Source organism: Melospiza melodia, chromosome 3 (genome assembly GCF_035770615.1).
Source record: "Melospiza melodia melodia isolate bMelMel2 chromosome 3, bMelMel2.pri, whole genome shotgun sequence".
Classification (NCBI taxonomy): Eukaryota; Metazoa; Chordata; class Aves; order Passeriformes; family Passerellidae; genus Melospiza; species Melospiza melodia.
The window spans coordinates 38244992-38263343 of NC_086196.1; the positions used below are offsets into that span (position 1 = coordinate 38244992).

Below are 18352 nucleotides of genomic sequence, written 5' to 3' on the forward strand. Positions count from 1 at the left end.
ACGTTTTGCCCATCTTTACATCTTCCTCTGCCCGTGTTGCTCTTCGTGCATGTCCTTGGCTGCACTGGCAACTTATCATTAGAAAAATAAGTTATAAACTATTTTTGTTCTAGCCCAGAGTCTTGCTTTGCCTTTAATCTGTCTATATATGGATATTCTCTTGCCATCTCTAAACTGGAAGAGGTCAGGGTTAGAACGTGGTTTCACAGGAAGCTGTGGTCTGAATGAAAACCTTACTGACAGCTGCTGAAACAGAGGTCTTCTCCCTCTCACTGTCCAAATTTCCCTCTCCCTGTAGTTTTGTGTGTGCTTCTTTTTCCCTTGCTTTGTGCTAATCTCCTTTTCAAGTGCATGTTTGGTTTGTTAGAGAGACAGAAAGAGAAGTCAACAAAATGGTGTCATTTTCACACATTTTAGTAAACTAACTTTGCTCACAAAAGAGCCTGACAAAGATTTGTGTTGGCATAAGGGCAGAAGTTTGGGACAGTGGCTTGGAGCAATGATGCAGTGGAGCTGAAAGGAAGGGTAAGCTGAGAAGAGCCATAAATGGGAGTGGAAGGAGAAACAACAAACCCCTTGGGCTAGTTTAAAGAAAGCAGCCCAGTCTCATTCAGATGTGAACTTGTAACGTGTGGAGCTGAAGCCAGGGTGCCCAGTGCCAGCCTTCTCTCTTCTGTTGGACATCACCTGCATGCCAGTAGCCACTGATGCATTAAACAGGCAGTGTGAGCAGAAACAGAAACAAAGTTGATGATGTAGGAAAAGGAACAATAATTGTCTTTCTTTATGTTACATATCTCAACTATATTTATATTTTCCCTAGAGTACATATATTTTATATTTGCTACAAAGAGTTTTATATTGATGAATAGCTTGACATACAGTATCCTCTTAGCAGTCTTGCAACCCAAGCTTGTAGGGCCTTTTTTTTTTAAATTAGTGTAATTAAGTGTGATAGCTATCTCATCTTTGCATTAAATTTGTATTTTTATTGTTTTCCACATGCCAACTGAACAAATATTAATTTAAATCTTCAATGTATAAAATCCTGGCTTGTTGGGATTTTTTTAAATACAGGCTCAACCCCTCTCCAGATACCCGTACTGGATAGATTTGTCATTCACTGAGTCTCCCCATTAGTGAATTACTGTCAGTGAACCTTTCAGGAAAGTCATCATCTTTCCAGGAAAGGCCTTCAGGAGACTTCTTTTCTTTCCTCCCCTTTTCTCATGACAGTGCTTGAAAGTTGTAGGACTCTGACTGTGCTCCTCAGCACAGCTCCTAGAGGTGTTTTTCTGCTGATCTCAGTAGCCACAGGGAGTATGGTCATGCAGTGACGAGGGCTGCTGGGTGGTAAGAGTTGCTTTTGTACTTCCCCTGCATCCTTTGTTCACAGGGGTGATGCTTGATAATTATCTCTTCTGTGCCAGGGTGTTTTTATTTTTATCGAGCTGTGACAGACTAGTCTTCCACCAGATTTTATTTCCCTCCTACACTCATGCAGACTTTCACATGATGCTTCAAAAAAGCAGCTGTGAAGGCAAGCAAAAAGCAAGGCTAAGAGTATCAAAGTTCTCAATTAATTCAAAACTTCAAGTTATGTTACAGTTTGCTGTGTGTGGATCCAAACATTCTTGTGTGAAAAAGCTATTTTCAGAGTAACAGTTTCTAATGGGGTCGGTGGTCTAGTAATAATTTCTAAAAATGTGTTTTCTGGGATAGGCCTAGTCAGTACTTGCTGTCCTTGCAGATGCTGATTTAAAACAACTGTTTTACCTTGTCTAAGATGTAAATTGAGGATGTCAGTTCATATCTAGTCATCACCAAGTGCCACTTGGAAAAGGTTTGTCACTGCTTGCTCTGCAGTAGGACAGACATCTGTCCTGGAGCTCTCTGCTGTTTGTCAAAGTGTTACTGGCAGTGGGCAGGTCTCTGCACAGGGATTCCCTCTGCAGGGGGAATTCTGAAATTTGCTGTCAGGAAATACTCACTAGTGTTTGCTTTAAGAAATCACTGAAAATACCCTCCAAAAAAGATACTTCTTGTAATATCCAAGGGAAGCTGCTGCCTGAAGGGATACATCCTCAATTTAATTAAGGAATCTGAGCAAACATGAGGGATAATCTTTTTCTGTGTTCAGTATTTAACAATTCTAAAAGTAGTAACACTAGGAGCGTTTAAAATAATATTGACTTAATGTAGCAGTACAAATATATTTGTTATATAAGCATGCAAATATAAAATATATAAATATGCAAGTATATTTCTACAGATTTTTTCACACTTTTGAGCTAAGATCCATGTTTTTAATTTGAAGGCACATTTAATAGATTTTTTAATAACTCAGGAGAAGTAAGATTTTTTTCCCTTTTTTTAAACAAATGTGAGGAAAAAGAGGTCTAATGGTATCTGCTCATTTTTGTTTGTTTTGGTTTTTTTTAGATTTATCTCACAAGTATTTAAAAAATTAATTGGATGTTTTTAAAGGAGAGATGTCATAGAGCTCTCTGCAAGCTCATGTAATATTATATGGTCTGTACATAAATCAGACTGTATGAAATGGTCCTGCCCAGACTTAATGTCTGACTTTCTGTAAGGAGCTGCTGTAAGAAACTGGTTTCTCAGCTTGAAATAATTTTTTAATTGGTGGAACGTGACTTGGTTATTAGATGCCATCTTCAGTCTTTTCTGCATTACTGCTGAATTAATTTCAAGTCAAAGGTGATAAAATATATGTTGTTAAACCTTAAAAGCAACTTTAGGCAAAGCAGATTACCTCGTGCTTGTTGTGAAGATTGTACAGGGCTTTGAGAATGGAGATTTTTTTCACTGCAGGTGGACTTGGTTCGGCAAGGCAGAGACAGATTTTTCCATGCTTTTTTGCTGTACTGCAAACATTGCTTTTCAGCAATGTTGGGCTTTCTTAGTATTTCAGCACATCAGTTTTTTCTTTCTACCATTTTCGTGTGAATTTATTGTTAAAAGGAAACATGTTGGAGTCATGGCCCTTAGTTTCCATCCTGTGAGCATCAGTGAGAATTTGTGTATGTAATGCCATTGCTGGTTTTGTGTTGGCAAGTGTTGAAATAGTACTGTGCCTACTGTGCTGCCCTGAGATTATCTCAAGTTACCTTTCACACACATAGAGCTCTTGTTTGGTCAACAGACTTCAGCACAGTTGCAATTTCTTGAGTACACGAAATGAATAATGCAATAGAAGAGTGAGAGAACTGTGCTATATTTAGTGTTCATTAATGTACACATTCCCTCTAATCCTTTTAAAAATATGTTCTTGCAGCCTATTTGTTCTCTTCTCTGAGCACATTACATGGTTTTGATTTCAGTAGTCCTTTGTGGCCAGAAATAAATTGAGCAGAAGGGCATTCATGCAGTGTGAAAGCTTCTCTTTGGCTGTTCGTTCTGACTGGCTTTTCCTGACATGAGAGGAGCAAGGCTTGTAGCTACCAAGGCTTACATCTTGCTGCTGCTTCCTTTAGCTAGCACTGATTTAATAAGTCTGGGCCTTTGAAGATTTTCCTAAAAGCATATATATGAAGGATGTTTCCTACCATTTCAGTGGTCTATTTGTTATGTGAAACCCCAGTATCTCTTGGGCCTCGTCTTTTTTTAATAACCAGGTATCTTTTTATTCTTTTGTAACTTGTTGCACCTGTAGTATTGCATTAATGTAGGGAGAGATGATTTCCACTTGTTATGGTGTACACCATGTTGTGCATATGGACTCACTGCATCCATGAAACCCTCTAGGTTTGGTGAAGCAGCCAAGTGTTTTTAAGAGGGTTATGCAGGGAGATAAATGCTTTGTACATGGCAGCTGGTATGAAAAGTGTTTCCATTCTCTCCCCATCCTGTTGCAGAAGTGATGGACAGTGGAGCTGACATTGTCATCACTTGCTTAGAGTTAACATTCCACTGAGGTTAACTGACTTGCAGTGCAAAAGCTTGCACGTCTGAGTCATCATTACAGGCAGTCAGCAGGAATAGGGAATCTATTGTTAATTAAACTTGATTAAGAAGCTTTAGATGAAGCCCTAAGGCCTAGAACTTGTTGATTTTTGATTTCTGTTTTTAGGCTCATTTTATTACTTCTTATGCAGACATCAAAAGTACATGAAGCCATCTTGGTATTCTACCCACACCTACTTAATATAAGAGCTAAGAAGAAAGTCTTCAGCCTGTGTGTTGTCTAAGATGGTGCTGCAGTGCTTCTGTAATGTCCAAGTGTTCATATCCCTTCTTTTTGCAGAGCTGTAAAGAGATACTTATATTTGTGTATTGGTTGGATTCCAGCTTTTCTGTCCATTTTGATTTAATCATATGTGAAGCACAGAGGAAAATTTGCTTGAACTGTAATCCAGTCTTAAACCCTGCGTGTATATTGTAAATCTGGTAAACACAGAGCCATTTTTGCCCTGGTCATGGGCTGTTGATGTTGCCGTAGACATGCCCCTGGATTCTTTGCTCCCAGGTGTGTTGAACTGTCATTTGCATTCTTCTTACTTTGTAAATGAGTAAACAAATTTACTAACTTACCAGAAATGGGTCAAGAAGGAAAATCAGTAGACGTGTTAAAATATTGAGATACACCAAGACTGTTAAAGGAATGCGTTGCATGTTCTTGAGCACCATCTTTCAGGTGGATGATAAATCCATTTTATAGACTTAATTATTTATTTCAGTGTGGCTTATTTCTTCATGTTATGGGCTTCTTCAGGTTATTTCCCCTTTCCTCTCTCTGCCCAATTTACTTTTATGTAATTGGGCAGCAGGTGAAGAAATATATAAGCTTATTATGCTGCAATAAAAATATTTTATCTTCTTATGTAAATGAGTATTGCATATAGTGAGGTCATTATTATGCTACTTGTGCCTTTATTATATTGAATATGCTATGAAAAATGGCAGAACACATAAACAGAAATTTCAGCTTCAGTAAACATTCCATGGCAAGTAATGCATCATGAGAAGAAGGTGAATTCTTCATACGCATTTATAGAGGCAGAATTTTTGAGAGCAAGTTGCATTGTGTGTTGCTGATTGTTGACTCTTTTTCCTTTTGCAGTTGCCCGTATTTGTCAGAGAAGATTACCCCTGCCATTCCTGCAATTGGTGGGATCCTTTTCTTTTTCGTGATGGGGACCCTGCTGCGCACTAGTTTCAGTGACCCTGGTGTCCTCCCCCGCGCAACACCAGACGAGGCAGCAGATCTAGAGAGACAAATAGGTAACACCGAAGGTCTGTTGTCTCTTCCTTTCCTCCCGAGGGTGCATGTGCTGTGTGAAGGCAGTGTGCTGCTCTGCTCCTGGCAGGAGCTACTCCTCCCTTGCCACAGTCATTATTCTGCAGCTGTAATGTCTGCTGACATTGCAGTGATTCCTGTGGAAAGATGATTGATCAGTCCTTCACCAAGAAAGCAAACAAAACCCTGGCCTTTTACAGTGATAGTTATTACTGTAAATACTTCTCAACAAGTCTGGTAGAAATCTCTCTGTATCTTTTAAGTGTTTTTGACAAGAAAGCTGATATTGCAGAAGATCTACAATTGTGTGTTTTTAAAACAATGTATTTTCAGAATTTTAACTGAATTTAATTATGTTATTTATAATGCAAAAGAGTCAGAAAAGTCTCCGTGTTAATATACAGTAAAAATGTTACTTTTTTTTTTTAGTAAAGCAAGCACAATTAAAGTATAGAGCTGGATTTAACCATTCTCGCTTAGCAAGAGCATTGTTAACTAAATTCTGTAAGTGGGACTTCTACAGGTACAAATATGCTGAGTAGCTGAATAGATAAGAGAACACAGGATGAGTTTGCACAACTGCTTCATAAATAGTGGGTTTGTGAGCTTAATAAGCTACTCAACCTTAGTAAATGCTTCTATATCTGCTTTGATATTATAGTGGAAGTTCCATTTTTTTGAAACAGTTTCAGAGAAGTGCTCACTCGTGTAATTGAAAAGACAGGTAACAAGTCTGTGCAAGCACAAGAGAAATACTTGCAGCCTCCTTGATGTTTAATACCATAAGTGCAGTTCTAGGCTTTTTATGATAGAAGTATTAAAATGTTTGCTATTTATCTGAATATCAGAAGTGCATAAAAATATGGAAAAATATAATGAAGCATTCATTTAGCACCTTTTTGTAACCAGTGTTATGATTTACTTTTATTGATCTCCTTCAAGGAATTCTTTGCTTAGAATAAGGTACCACCTTTAGTGCAAAACACAGGTACAGGTTCCTGTTCTGGGAATTCTTATTTATCCTGTGTTCACAGAAGCACTGATCTATGTCAGGAAATAAATTATTTCAAATAAGCAGCTCACAAGAATAATTTTACGTTGGCATCTGTCAGAGTTTTGACAAAATACGAAGCTAAAAATACAAATTGAATATACTAGAGGGGACAGTCAAATTGCTCCTGTGTGCCGCAATTTCAGAACTTGTGTTTAAAAATTATAATTATTTTGAAATGGTATTGTATACTTGTTCACAGGTTGAGGCTGCTGAGCTGATCAAAGCCATGGTCTTTTCTTCAGCAGTAGCAAAGGCAGTACTCTTCCAAGAAGGGCCAGTGGAATATTGAAGCGAGGAATTACAGTGGCAGCAAATGTGGAGTCCCCAAGCATGAGGGCTTATGGCAAGTGTAATAGAGGAACAAGCTAGCTAGCTATAAGAAATCATTCTGCCCTAAAATTGTGATTCTGGATTCAACAATGGAAGTGGAGAGAAATATTTTTGTACTGTTACATTATGTGGTTTTTTATGTGCCTGTAAAAGGTGTATCCTAGTGGAGTGCTATCTGTGCAGCAGGAAAAGCTGAATGGCGCCTGCAGCTGAAGAGAAGACTAGATTTTCCAAAACTATCATGCATTGCTGTACCTTTCAACTTGAGGCCCCTTCTAAAGATGGGGTGCAAGGTTAACATTAATTTATTTTAGACAAGGAAGATAACTCACCTAAAAATAATGCCTTTACCAAATACTTTCTTTGCTAAAATGTGCTAATGTAGCCTATCTCTAGCTTTTACTTTATTAAAATCATTCTTAGATACCTGAGTATTACCCTGCCCTACTGGTCTGTTTGAGAAACAGCCTCCCAGAAATTATTACAGATGCACTGAGAAACAGTTATGTCCCAAGACAACAAATTGTGATTTAAGAATGCTATTTTGAAGTTCTCTTGAAGTGTATAAAACTTTATTTTTTTACTTTAGAAAGCATAGACCAGGATGAGCTGATTAGGAAGAATGGTTCTCAAAATAAGACCTTCTGAAGAAGCTGTCAGTACTTTGTCCTTTCAGATGACTTTCTGGGAACAGGGTGGTGATATTAAGAGCAAAAAATGTTTCTACCTAGGCTATCAGCCTTCTTTAGGTGAAGAATAGGGGACTAGCAGAGCTGTCATGCTGCTATTTCCACCCCATGTGTGCAGGAATGGAAACCAGTTATTTCTTAAGAATTTGCTGTGTTCATAGATAAACAAAAACTGAAAAGAACTGAGGAAAAAAAGAAAAAAGAAATTGTCCAAAAAACAAAAGGAACTTCTGTTATTCAAAAATACTATATTTAATGCAAATCATCAAGCTATCCTCATACAGAGGAAGGTTGGGAAGCGTAATAAGAGGCCATTTTGACTCTATTTGATTGTGGTCAAAAAGATTACTAGTGCCAGAAGTGGAGATAGTTCCTAAAGGTCAGTATAAAAGGATGGCACAAGCATATTGGGAAAGGCAAAAGGAAAATAAAGTCAGTTACAATCAGCAAGGAGCAGTAGAAGACAGCAGGACAGGTTCTGTTAGAGGTCACAGGAAGAAAGAAAAGCTGCAGGCATGCTGTGTAGTTGGGAAATGAGAAATAGCAGAGGACAATCTGTGGGATTCAACACTGCTTTGATCTCAGAAGATAACTTGTACACTTCTTGATAGCTGATAGAAAGAGAAGAAAGAAAGTAGTTGTAGTTTAAAAGTCTGTTAATCCACTATCCTGTATCTTTATTGGTTTATCTAATGTTCTGCTTTAATAGAAATCTGTCAGTTCTATCACTAGAAACTGTTCTCTGTCTGGAAAGACATGCTACTTGATCAAATTATAAGAATTGTGACTGTCAAAGGATTGGGGCTTGTGGCTATTTAAGTCTCAAAACAAGCAACAAAGTATTTCAAGAGAAAATGGAGTGTAACCAATCTGATATCCTTCACTGAAAGAGTAAATGTCTTGATGGGAAAGCAGATCTGCTTAATTTTTCACTCTAATTAAGCTCTTGATGGTGTCCTGCTTAGGATTCTTTCTATATAAGTTTAGGAAATAAGTTCTAGATGAAATTGCCACAAAGTCAGTAAGTACCTTTTCAAAAAGTCACTCTAGCAGCAAATGCTAAGTGCTCAAATAGGACCTTTCTGAGACTGATTGTGGGTTCATGAGGAATATGCTTAATTCTGAAGTTGGTGCTGAGATGGGGAAATTTGCAATCACTGGGTTTGATTTTTTTTTTTAATGTATTTTAAATAGTTTGAACAGCATTAGGGAAAAACCACAAAATGCATGAATACAAGTGGAAATCAAATACTAATGGAAAGGGGTCTAAGTGGTGAATTGTGCAGGAAGAGGAGACTTGAGTATTATTTCCAAACAGATTGGGTTAGCACTGAGATGTTACAAAAAGGAGGAATCCTTTTTGGGGCATGTTAGAAGAACAGTGGTTGCATGAACCAGAAGAAGTGACATATTCTGAGATACCCAGTGGTGATGAGGGCTCAGTTCACTGTCTGGTTTTCTAAAACATATGTAGAAAGTCAAGATAAAGGCAGCTAAGCAGAGAAGTCTGGAAAACAGGACCTGTAAGAATATTCATTACACATGTGCATTTGGCCTAAGAGAGAGGAGAAGCAGAAGTCTTGAAGTACTCCAGTTTGCTGGGGTTTTCATATAATGTAACAGAACAACAGCAACTAGATATATGAGGCTTATATAATGTAAAAATCACTGAGGGTAACTTTATTTACTATAATTTCACTGAAATGCAGCAGGATTTTTTCTTTCTTTAAATGCAACATTAAATGTACTGATATTGTATTTCTACTTCAATTATAACTTCCATTAAAATTGAAAAGTAATTTTTCCAGGAGTACCCTAGCTGTAATTACATTATTGTCATGATGCATGTAGGCATGACTTCTGCAATCACACAAAATATTATACTGGGAGGGGATTTTTCTTCTATGGAAACCCAAATACTAAGAGCAGCCTTATTTCATAGCCTCTTTGCAGTTACGTGTCTTTCTTGCAGTTAAGTCACTGTTAAGTCACTTCAAGTGGAAAAATTGTGAACTTCTGAATATGAAGGCTTAGAAGGATAACTCAATCTAGGAGAATGGCTTTTGTAAGCAGGAAAGCATTTGTCCAGTTGATATACACAAATTTAACAATTCTTCCACAAAAACAATCTTGTTTGCATTGGATAGGTGATGCAGATAATTGAAGAGATGGTCATGGTAATTTATCCTCCCAGCCTTAAAATGCTTTGGATTTTTCTTCAGGCTGTCATAAGTTATGTGTATCTTCCTCATTTAATCTTTGCAATTAGTTCAGGCCAGTTCACAGGACAGCTTCTGCCTCCTTGTTTTGTGTTTTCCAAGCCCTGAGCTCAATGTATGAGCTACACTGGCACACTGTCTCTGCAGATTGGCTGTCTAATTTACGCTGATGCTCAAGACCACATTTGAGACTCCTTCAGAATTCCTTGCCTATCTTTCTTTTGTTTTGAAATGCACAATTGGATTTCATTATAGCCTTATAAAATTAAATCCGTGCCACAGCACAGGCATTTCATAGAACTGGCCATGGCCTGAACAGATACATACCATTTATGTTTAGCACGTTTTGCTTTCTTTACAAAAGTGAGATACCAGCTTCCTAGGCTTATAGTTGTACCTGAGACTGCACCCTTAAACAACATTCTTAAAATAAATATAGTGAAATTACTTTGTGTGTCAGGCAAGTCTTAGAAAGCTCTTCCTGTCTGTGCTTCTTTCCCTCAGCAAATCACTAAATATTACATTTCTTTCTGGGAACGAGCATACCATTCACATGAAGTTTTAGGCTTCAAGAAGATAATGAAATTCTACTTTTAAGAAAATAATGTATTATTGCAGAAAAATCTAAGGCAGCAAGTCCTTAAAGTCAGGAGCAAAATGTGTTCTGTATCTCATGATGCCTATCAGATGAAAAACTATGTGAAGAATGCAGTTAGCAGCTGCTGGTTTCAGTCTAAACCAGGTTCCCAGTTTTGTTTGTCCCTGAGATTACTGTCTTGAAACAAGAGCATTTAAGTTCTCTTCCCTCCAAGAAATAAATTACTCTTTTGTCTTTTAGCCCACTGTTGTTAAACAGGTACCTTAAATTTGAACAGTTAAACACACAGGAAGACATTTCTTAGAGATTTGCATTGTTGGCTGGCTTTGTTTAATTTTGATTAGAATATTTTCTATTGTTTTTCAGATGTTATGGGTTATACATAAAGATTCTTTTCATTACCTTTTCATTTAGTCCTCAGGAAACATTAGAATTGTTTCAATTTACTGACTTCTCAAATACTTTTGTTTGAAGATTGAAATTGTGTCCTTTAAAGTTGTCAACAAGCATTGCATGATATGGTTATGAAGCTTGTATAGAGACAATGTAGGGCTGCCTTCTAGAGGCTGTTTGTCTCAAGTTCTTAGGAACATTGGCCAAAAAATCCAACTCTTGATTGAGCAGGAGAGTCCTGGTGATATGTATACAAACTTGCAGCTTCTGTCTTTTGTCAGCACCACTTATTTGTAGCATAATAAATTGAGAAATCCAAGTGGAGTTTGTTGTCCCATTAGGAGGTTGCTAGGTTGTGCTGCATCTCCATTAAGTACTTGGAGTATCTTTCTTGGAGCAGTTCAGGTCTCTTGGTCCTGCAAGGACATGAATTGCTTGCATGGGGTTTTTGTAATTATGGTAATAAAAATGCTGGAGCCCCATCTAGTGCATGAACAGTTAACCCTGCTAAAGAAGTTCTAAAATGTGTCACAACAGAGAGGATGGATGGCTATCCCATTAGTGGGTAAATTTTAGTCTTTTTTTGAAAGAACTTGCATTACTACATGAGTAATAGGTTGGATGAGTGAAATGTAGCAGTGATCAAACACAGTTTATTTGGAGAAGGTGATTCCATAAAGATTAATCTTTCTGTTCCTCAAAGAGACCTCATATATTGAAGATTTAACTGTGTTAGACCCCAAATATGAGCAGTTGAATTGAAGGCAAACTACAGTCTGAAAATTCACAGTGAGACCAGGACATGTTTAGCACACTTAGGTTAGATAAATTGTATTAAATCCAAGCACATTTGACCTTACTCCGCAGCTTGTTTCCAGGAAAAAGCTGTTAGTAAACAGAAAGACTGGAACATTCAGGTTTGATTGTGCAATTTAGGATTTTGAGAAAAATTCTCAGTCCCTGGAAAATCAGCAAGACTGTTTACACTTATTTCATTTGCTTGAGCTTTCACCCTTGGATTTCAAGATTAATTTGCCTTGGAGAGCTAGGAATTGCTGTCTGTGAACTTCCCTGCAAACGTTTGGGAGGAAATCCTCTTAGATGACTGGTGTAAATAAAATGGACTGGACAGTAGTCTCACTTCTGCACCAGAGAAGACAGAAGTTGTCTTTGAGATTCTGCCAGAGCCCATCTAAAATAATTGTGGTGCACTTTATGAGCTTCTTGAAAGGAGGGGAAATACTGGGTTTAGTCAATGTGCCTTTTACAAAATAAATGGTTATCTAGGAAAAAGAGCATTTCCCCTCTAAACAATTCCCATTGACTGATTTAAGTAATTTTATTTCAATTATTATGTACATACTCAAGAATAATAAGATTTTGTAAAAGAAAAAAATCTGAAATATTACTGTTATGTTAGGAAATTTAATGCATCAGTATCTCTAGCATACAAATCTACACCTAGATGAAATTCAGACTTCAGTAGTGTTTTTATAATTATGCACCTAAATCTGAGTATCAAATGAAAATATTTGGGTTTTTAACGAACATTCCATGCCAGCATGTGTTAAATGCTTTATCCAATAAAATTAATTTGTAGGGCTAATGATCTATATTTATGTTCACAGTTTAAGTCTTATCTTGACCAAAATATGGTCAGAAATGGGTCTAACATTGTGTTTTGTAATGCCTAAAGATTTCTGGAAGGTCTGTGACTATTATAAGCTGATTGGTTATAATTAAGAAGCTTTCTTAATGTAACATGAATTATAAGAAATTCTTCCCTTTCTTCTGGATTAAGTAACATCCATGTCTCTCTAGAGCTTTAAATACTATAAAACACAGTTGTGCTGTGTTTCCAAAGAACAACTTTTCAGCTTCTACACTGAAATACACTGGTAGCATTACTTAATCTGAAATATTTGTCTAGTAGTATTGGCCTTGAGGTCAAAATCAGTATAACTGCTAGTTATAGGAACCACACAATAATCCATGCTTCCATGTGCAGGTTGTACGACCTGGCCAGGCATCACAAGCACATTGCAGGAGTTGCTTTATATCCAACACAAGTGAATGTCTTTACCTCATCAGGCTGTAGGAGGCTGCTTCTATGCTGCTCTTTTTAGTATTCACCACTTCATTCTCATAATGGATATTTAGGAGCTTTATATCTAGATTCCATCCATCTCAGCTATTGCTCCCTTCATTTCATCCTCTTCTCCATTAGAGTTTTTGAAGTCTGGTTGTTTTAATGGTCAAGTTTACAGTGGTGTCCCACAAAGACTTTTATTTATTGATGCATATTTATGGATCATATTTATGGGCGAGCACTTTGCAGATGAGAACTCCTTAAGTTGGATTTGCTGCCAAATCAGCATGTTGTATAATTGCACCTTTGCTAGCACAGCTGTGCTGTTGCCGGTTTGAATGCCTTGCTAGGTGGGAGATTTTCTTGTTGCCCTTTTGGAAAATACATCATTTGTAGGCTGTGTAATTGGCAGAAATCGAAATTGTGGGTGGTATTTCTAACAATTTGAGCTCAAATAAAAGTCATAGATCTTTTAGTAACAAGCCCCACATGAAAGTGGGACAACTTAAGATGCAGTTTTTCAAGTGACTTGACTGTGACTTTGAAATGTATTTTGATTCGTATATTGGAAAAATATTTTATTTTACTTCCCTATTGTCTTAGCTGATCTGTTTTCCAGGTGTAATAAATTTTGGGGCTTCTTTTCCCCTTCTGTGGTTTGATTTGATTGTGATTACACAGGAACAGATAGACCTAGAAAAAGGCACCATTTTTACATATTGAAGTTTCAGACTAAAGCTCAGCCTGGGCAAAATTGAACTTTATTTGCCTAATCAGTCCTTTAGATATTGGAAAAATTACTGATAATATCCTAAAATAAAACTAAAAGGAAGCTTAGAAAAAAAACCCAAAACACTACTACTTGTCTCAAACAAGGTAGTTTGGAACAGGTTTTGTGCAACAAACAAACTTGAAGGTGTGTAGAAGTAACACTGGGAGTTGGGTGTTCAAACTTGTAAGCAGCAAAAGCTGTAAGATACTTTTGTGAATGTGCTCTGTTGTATCACAGCATGCAAGAGATATCAACATTCACCAGGCTCATGACAGAGCTGCTGTTGCTTAAGCAAATATGCAGATTCTCTTCTAGGCTGTAGAATTTCTGCAGCATTTCTAGGGAGATTTTTTGTTATTACAGGAATTCTGAAAAAATTAGGAAGATTCTAACGGTAATGTCCAAGTTTTGCTGTCCTACACGAGTAGTTATAGTTGTCTTTAATATGTTATCTAAGAGCTATTTGGGGGTGTGAAACTAAGAATTCTGGGATCAAGGTCATTGTCAGCATTTGAGACTTGGCTTTGAATGGTTTCTTTGATTCAGATTGATTGACTTTGGATGATATTTGCAATGAAATGTCTCTTTGCTGCTTATTACTCGAGAATTAGAAGAGGAAAAATTGTTTATTTTAAATGTGTGAATGCGAATTTGAAATTTGCTATAGAATGCCATTGAGCAGTTTTGTGCATACATCATAGCTCATGTGCAACATTTCATGTCTTGTATTTTCATGCTTAGATATAGCAAATGGCTGCAGTTCAGGAGGATATCGTCCCCCTCCCAGAACAAAAGAAGTGATCATCAATGGACAGACAGTGAAACTAAAATATTGTTTTACTTGCAAGATTTTCCGCCCACCTCGTGCCTCACATTGCAGCCTTTGTGATAACTGCGTAGGTGAGTAAAAGAAAGATACAGCATATGTTCAGCTGAGTAGCTTATATCTTGTAATGAATGCTTTCCATAGGAGACAGAAAAAAACCAGTTAGTGACAAGATTAGTCATGAGGTGACTTGCTCTGTTCATCTTCCTTTCCTACAAGATCTGTTAAATGTTAAGAATTTTAGAGGAGGCAGAAAAGGAGACTTGGCCTAACAGATGTTGCTAGTCTAAGAAGGCTTTTCTAACCTGCCCTAATGACAAAGAACACACCCAACTCAAATAAGGCCGCATATAATGTGTGATGACCTTTCCAAGCTTTTTGGGAGTCTCAGAATTGTTTTTTTCACCAGACTAAATTGAGGGCAAGGAGCTGCTTCTCCAGTTCATTAGTAACTAACTGTAAGGCATGGTTCAAATGGTTAGGGCTGTGTGACCAAAATACACACTGTAGGTGATTCTTACCTTTCAGCAGATTTATGACTAGATGTACTTATGTCAGAATCCATAAGAAATTACTGGGCAAACATGCTCTTTTGAGAGTAAGTACATGTTGTCAGGACCTAAGTGTATTTTATAATTATGGGGTTGGTTTTTTTTCTCTCTGAATATCTTGTCCTTTTCATTACTGTTTTCTGTGGAGGTCAGACAAGGTGATTAAGATATGCTTGGATTTAAAAGCAAACAAAAAAACCCCTACCAATCAAATCTGAGTGGTTTCCAGTTAATTAGATCACATTTGCAGTTTAGGGCAGTTGATTAACACACTGTTGAGTCTGGATCTTATGCATTGAAGAAAATAATGTAGAAAGATGTCTCCAGCTGAGAAACGTAATTGCAGCATTCAGCAGTGATATTTTTAGATATAAAGCAGTCATTGGAAGAATTGGAGTTTTATGTTTAGATGATACTGGTTTAGGGAATGCACTTACATCAGACTGAAAAGCTTATTAACCTTTTGGCCCTATAGAATTGATTGGTATCTGTAGATGGTTCCTTCAGTAAATAAATTTTTCTGATGTGTTAAAATTTTGTAAGTGCTGCAAAAGCTATTGAGCTTGCTTTTATTGAGTAAGTAGGGATGTTTATGAAATGCAGTTGGTACATTTTTCAGAAAAATATTTTAACAAATGTGTAACTTTATTACTACAGTGTTGTGATACTGCTCAGCAAAATGGATAATATGTAAATACAGTTGTTGTCTAGTGTGATAAATAAAAGTTGAAAAGCTGTTGTCTTTACCAAGAGAGCAAAACATAAGAGCGAACTTCACGTGTACAACCTGAAGCTTATTTTAAAATAATGGTTTGGTTTTTTAATGCACTGATATAAAGGATTTTCCAATAGGTTATTCTGTAATCTGTGTCCTTTTCATACCACATCTGGAAAACCTGTTCTGTAAAACATTAAAGTAGTGATGGTAGGGAAACAACTTACACATTCTTCTGATCATGTCTGTGATGAAAAAACAGATGTGAATTATTATTAATATTTATTTTAAAAGAGTGAGTAAATTACTTATATAACTGAGATGTTTTTTCTTCTCATAAGATAGGTATGATCATTGTAATTTCCTCTTGTACATTTTTAAATTTGGAGTTGTTTTAAATTTGGATTTATTTGTTTTAAATTAATTGAATGAATTTGCTGTGGTTTTTCTCTTCAGTGTTTATAATAGGAATTACAATAAGTTGACTTTTTCAGGGTGCACTGTATAGTAGCTTTGTTTCCTGATTTGATACAGGTGTTTGTCATGTAAATATTTGAATGCAAAAAGTGAGATCTACAAGTACCTGCAACAATTTTCTATTAAAAATAGGTGTCAAGAAAACTGGATGGCTTGTGTGTCTGTGGAAATGTAGCGGTCTGGGAGTGTACACTTAATCAGAGTGTGTTATGCAGTTTGCCACCACTTCTAAGTTAGTATGGTCTATATGATGATGCTTTTATTTAGTTTCTGAAGAAATATTTTAATAGCAATGAGTATTCTTGGGCCACTGTTTGTTTGTTCCTTACTGATTTAACAAAACCTGTGCACAAGTAGTCCTACGTCACATGCATTTGGACATTTAAGTAACTTACACTATTTAAACATAACATATGATATTTAAGCAGCTCACTACTAGTATGACCATGTAATCCTTTTTACCACATCATTTCCAAAGATTTTGCTGCAGTTACAAACCAGCTACAGAGACTCTGTGGTAAAGGAATGGAGTCTGTCCTCAAACCAGCACTGCTCAGAAAAAACAGTGTGCTACTTTACCTGAAGGTGCCTTATGATACTTAGCAAATGAATGCAGGGTGAAAGTGAGGTTCTTTCACTCTGAGTTTTCTATAATTGTTTTTTTATTCTGTAAGGCATCTATGGCAGAATTTTAAATATGTAAGTACATACAAAAACTTACTTTTTATTTCTAATTGTTTAGTAAGCATATCTGTTACTTGACCTTGTTTGATTTTTGTTTCATCACTGTTTTTTATAAATGTCTATGTGGTATTTGTAGATAAAAATGACAACAAATAGCTTAAAATAAGAAAAAAAAGAAGAAAAGAGCTAATTTGAGTTCTAGCCATGGTAATAATTCAGACTCCTTTAGCTCTACAGTATTTTCCTAGTAGTGTCTAGAAAAATCTCTAGTTTCATACAAATGTCGTTTCTTCCATTTATGTAATACCTTAAAAAAATTGATTGAATAAGTGTTCCCTGAAGCACATACCTTGGGTGTATTCCTGATTTGCTTTCTTAACTGCCTCTGTGAATGTCAGTTGGAAGTTAGCCCCTCAAGGGTTGTGTACCATTATGTTGCTCAAGAATTACAGAGTTAAACATAATATGCATCTGAACACAAGAGATAAAGACTTCAGGATAAAAGTAACCAAACCAGACATAAATTCTGAGCTCAAGGTAGTTATTGCTGTGTCTTGACAAGAGGTTTTGATGGCACTATGTAATGCTAGAAAGAAGGCAGTGGTTGGACTTGCTTCTGAAACAACTTAATGGCAGCTCTTAAATTTATTTTTGATCATTGGAACATTGACTGTGTAATATCCTTTTTGTTGGGTTTTAATAAATAATTTTTGTTTTGTTTAATTTGATTTCTATGGTGAAAACTGAACAAGAAGCACATGGCTATATCTAAACAATGTGGGTAATTAATTTCCAAAGCACACATAACACAGACAATGTAAGACAGTGAGAATTACCAATGTGATCTGGGGACAAGCTTTTCCCTGTAGTTACTCCAGATATCCCCATCTTCCTGGCTAAAGAACATCAATCACTTCAAAAGCAGGCTGAGAGTGGCATTGTAACAGTTTGGCTTTTCTGACGCAGACAGTGTTTCTGAGAACAATTTTCTCAGGACTTTGTAGTCCTTTATAAGCAATGTGTTCGTCAGGACTTTGGTCTGCTTGGTTTTAATTCTGTTCTGTAGCACTCTTTCTTCATTATCTTATTATTTCCTTTCTTGCCATCACTTCCTTTTCGTGGCCTTTGCTTATTTCCTTCCTTACATTTCCTGCAGTGAATAGAGTTTTTACTTCACTTTGAACCTGTTAAACCTTAGCTCCGGTTGTCTTAAAATTACCCTTTTGCTGAACAGCTAAAAGCACAAATTTGGCTGCTGTGACCGTTCTTTTCTTTTTTCTTTCTTCTCTTATGTATTTTTCCCAGTTTTTACAGTTGAGAAATGGCTTGGACTCTTTTTGTTTGTGTGCCCCAAAAAGGTAGAACAAGAAGGTGCCAAATGGAGTACACACGAGCACTCTCAAAAGTGATGTATTATTTATGATTGTGCCATTTGTGAAATTAGATGTACTTTGGAAATTCAGGGAGGATGGCATGTGTGTCAGGGTTTCTAAATCCTAAGCCAATGGACTGCAAAATATGTCAGTCTCTTTAAGAAAGAAAATCGTATTATAGGTTACTTAAGAGACGTTGTGGCTTATGCATTGGTCTTTGTATGAAAAAATGCAGAGATGATCAGAACATCTGACTCTGTAAATGATGTTGTAAACCTCAAGATGTCAAAGTAAATATTAAAGAGAGAAATTATCAGTTAAA

General features: G+C 36.6%; 1 protein-coding gene across 8 annotated transcripts in view; it reads left to right on the forward strand.

The window, feature by feature from the left end:
- ZDHHC14 (zinc finger DHHC-type palmitoyltransferase 14) overlaps window positions 1-18352 on the forward strand; it is a 94492-nt gene that overhangs the window by 48386 nt on the left and 27754 nt on the right. For 6 of the 8 annotated variants that reach the window (XM_063151346.1, XM_063151347.1, XM_063151348.1 and 3 more), the window contains 2 exons: window positions 5084-5256; window positions 14146-14304. In XM_063151346.1, the coding sequence (XP_063007416.1) occupies window positions 5084-5256; window positions 14146-14304 (332 nt within the window). The remainder of the gene's footprint in view (window positions 1-5083; window positions 5257-14145; window positions 14305-18352) is intronic. The other 2 variants (XM_063151353.1, XM_063151350.1) reach the window with 1 other exon arrangement.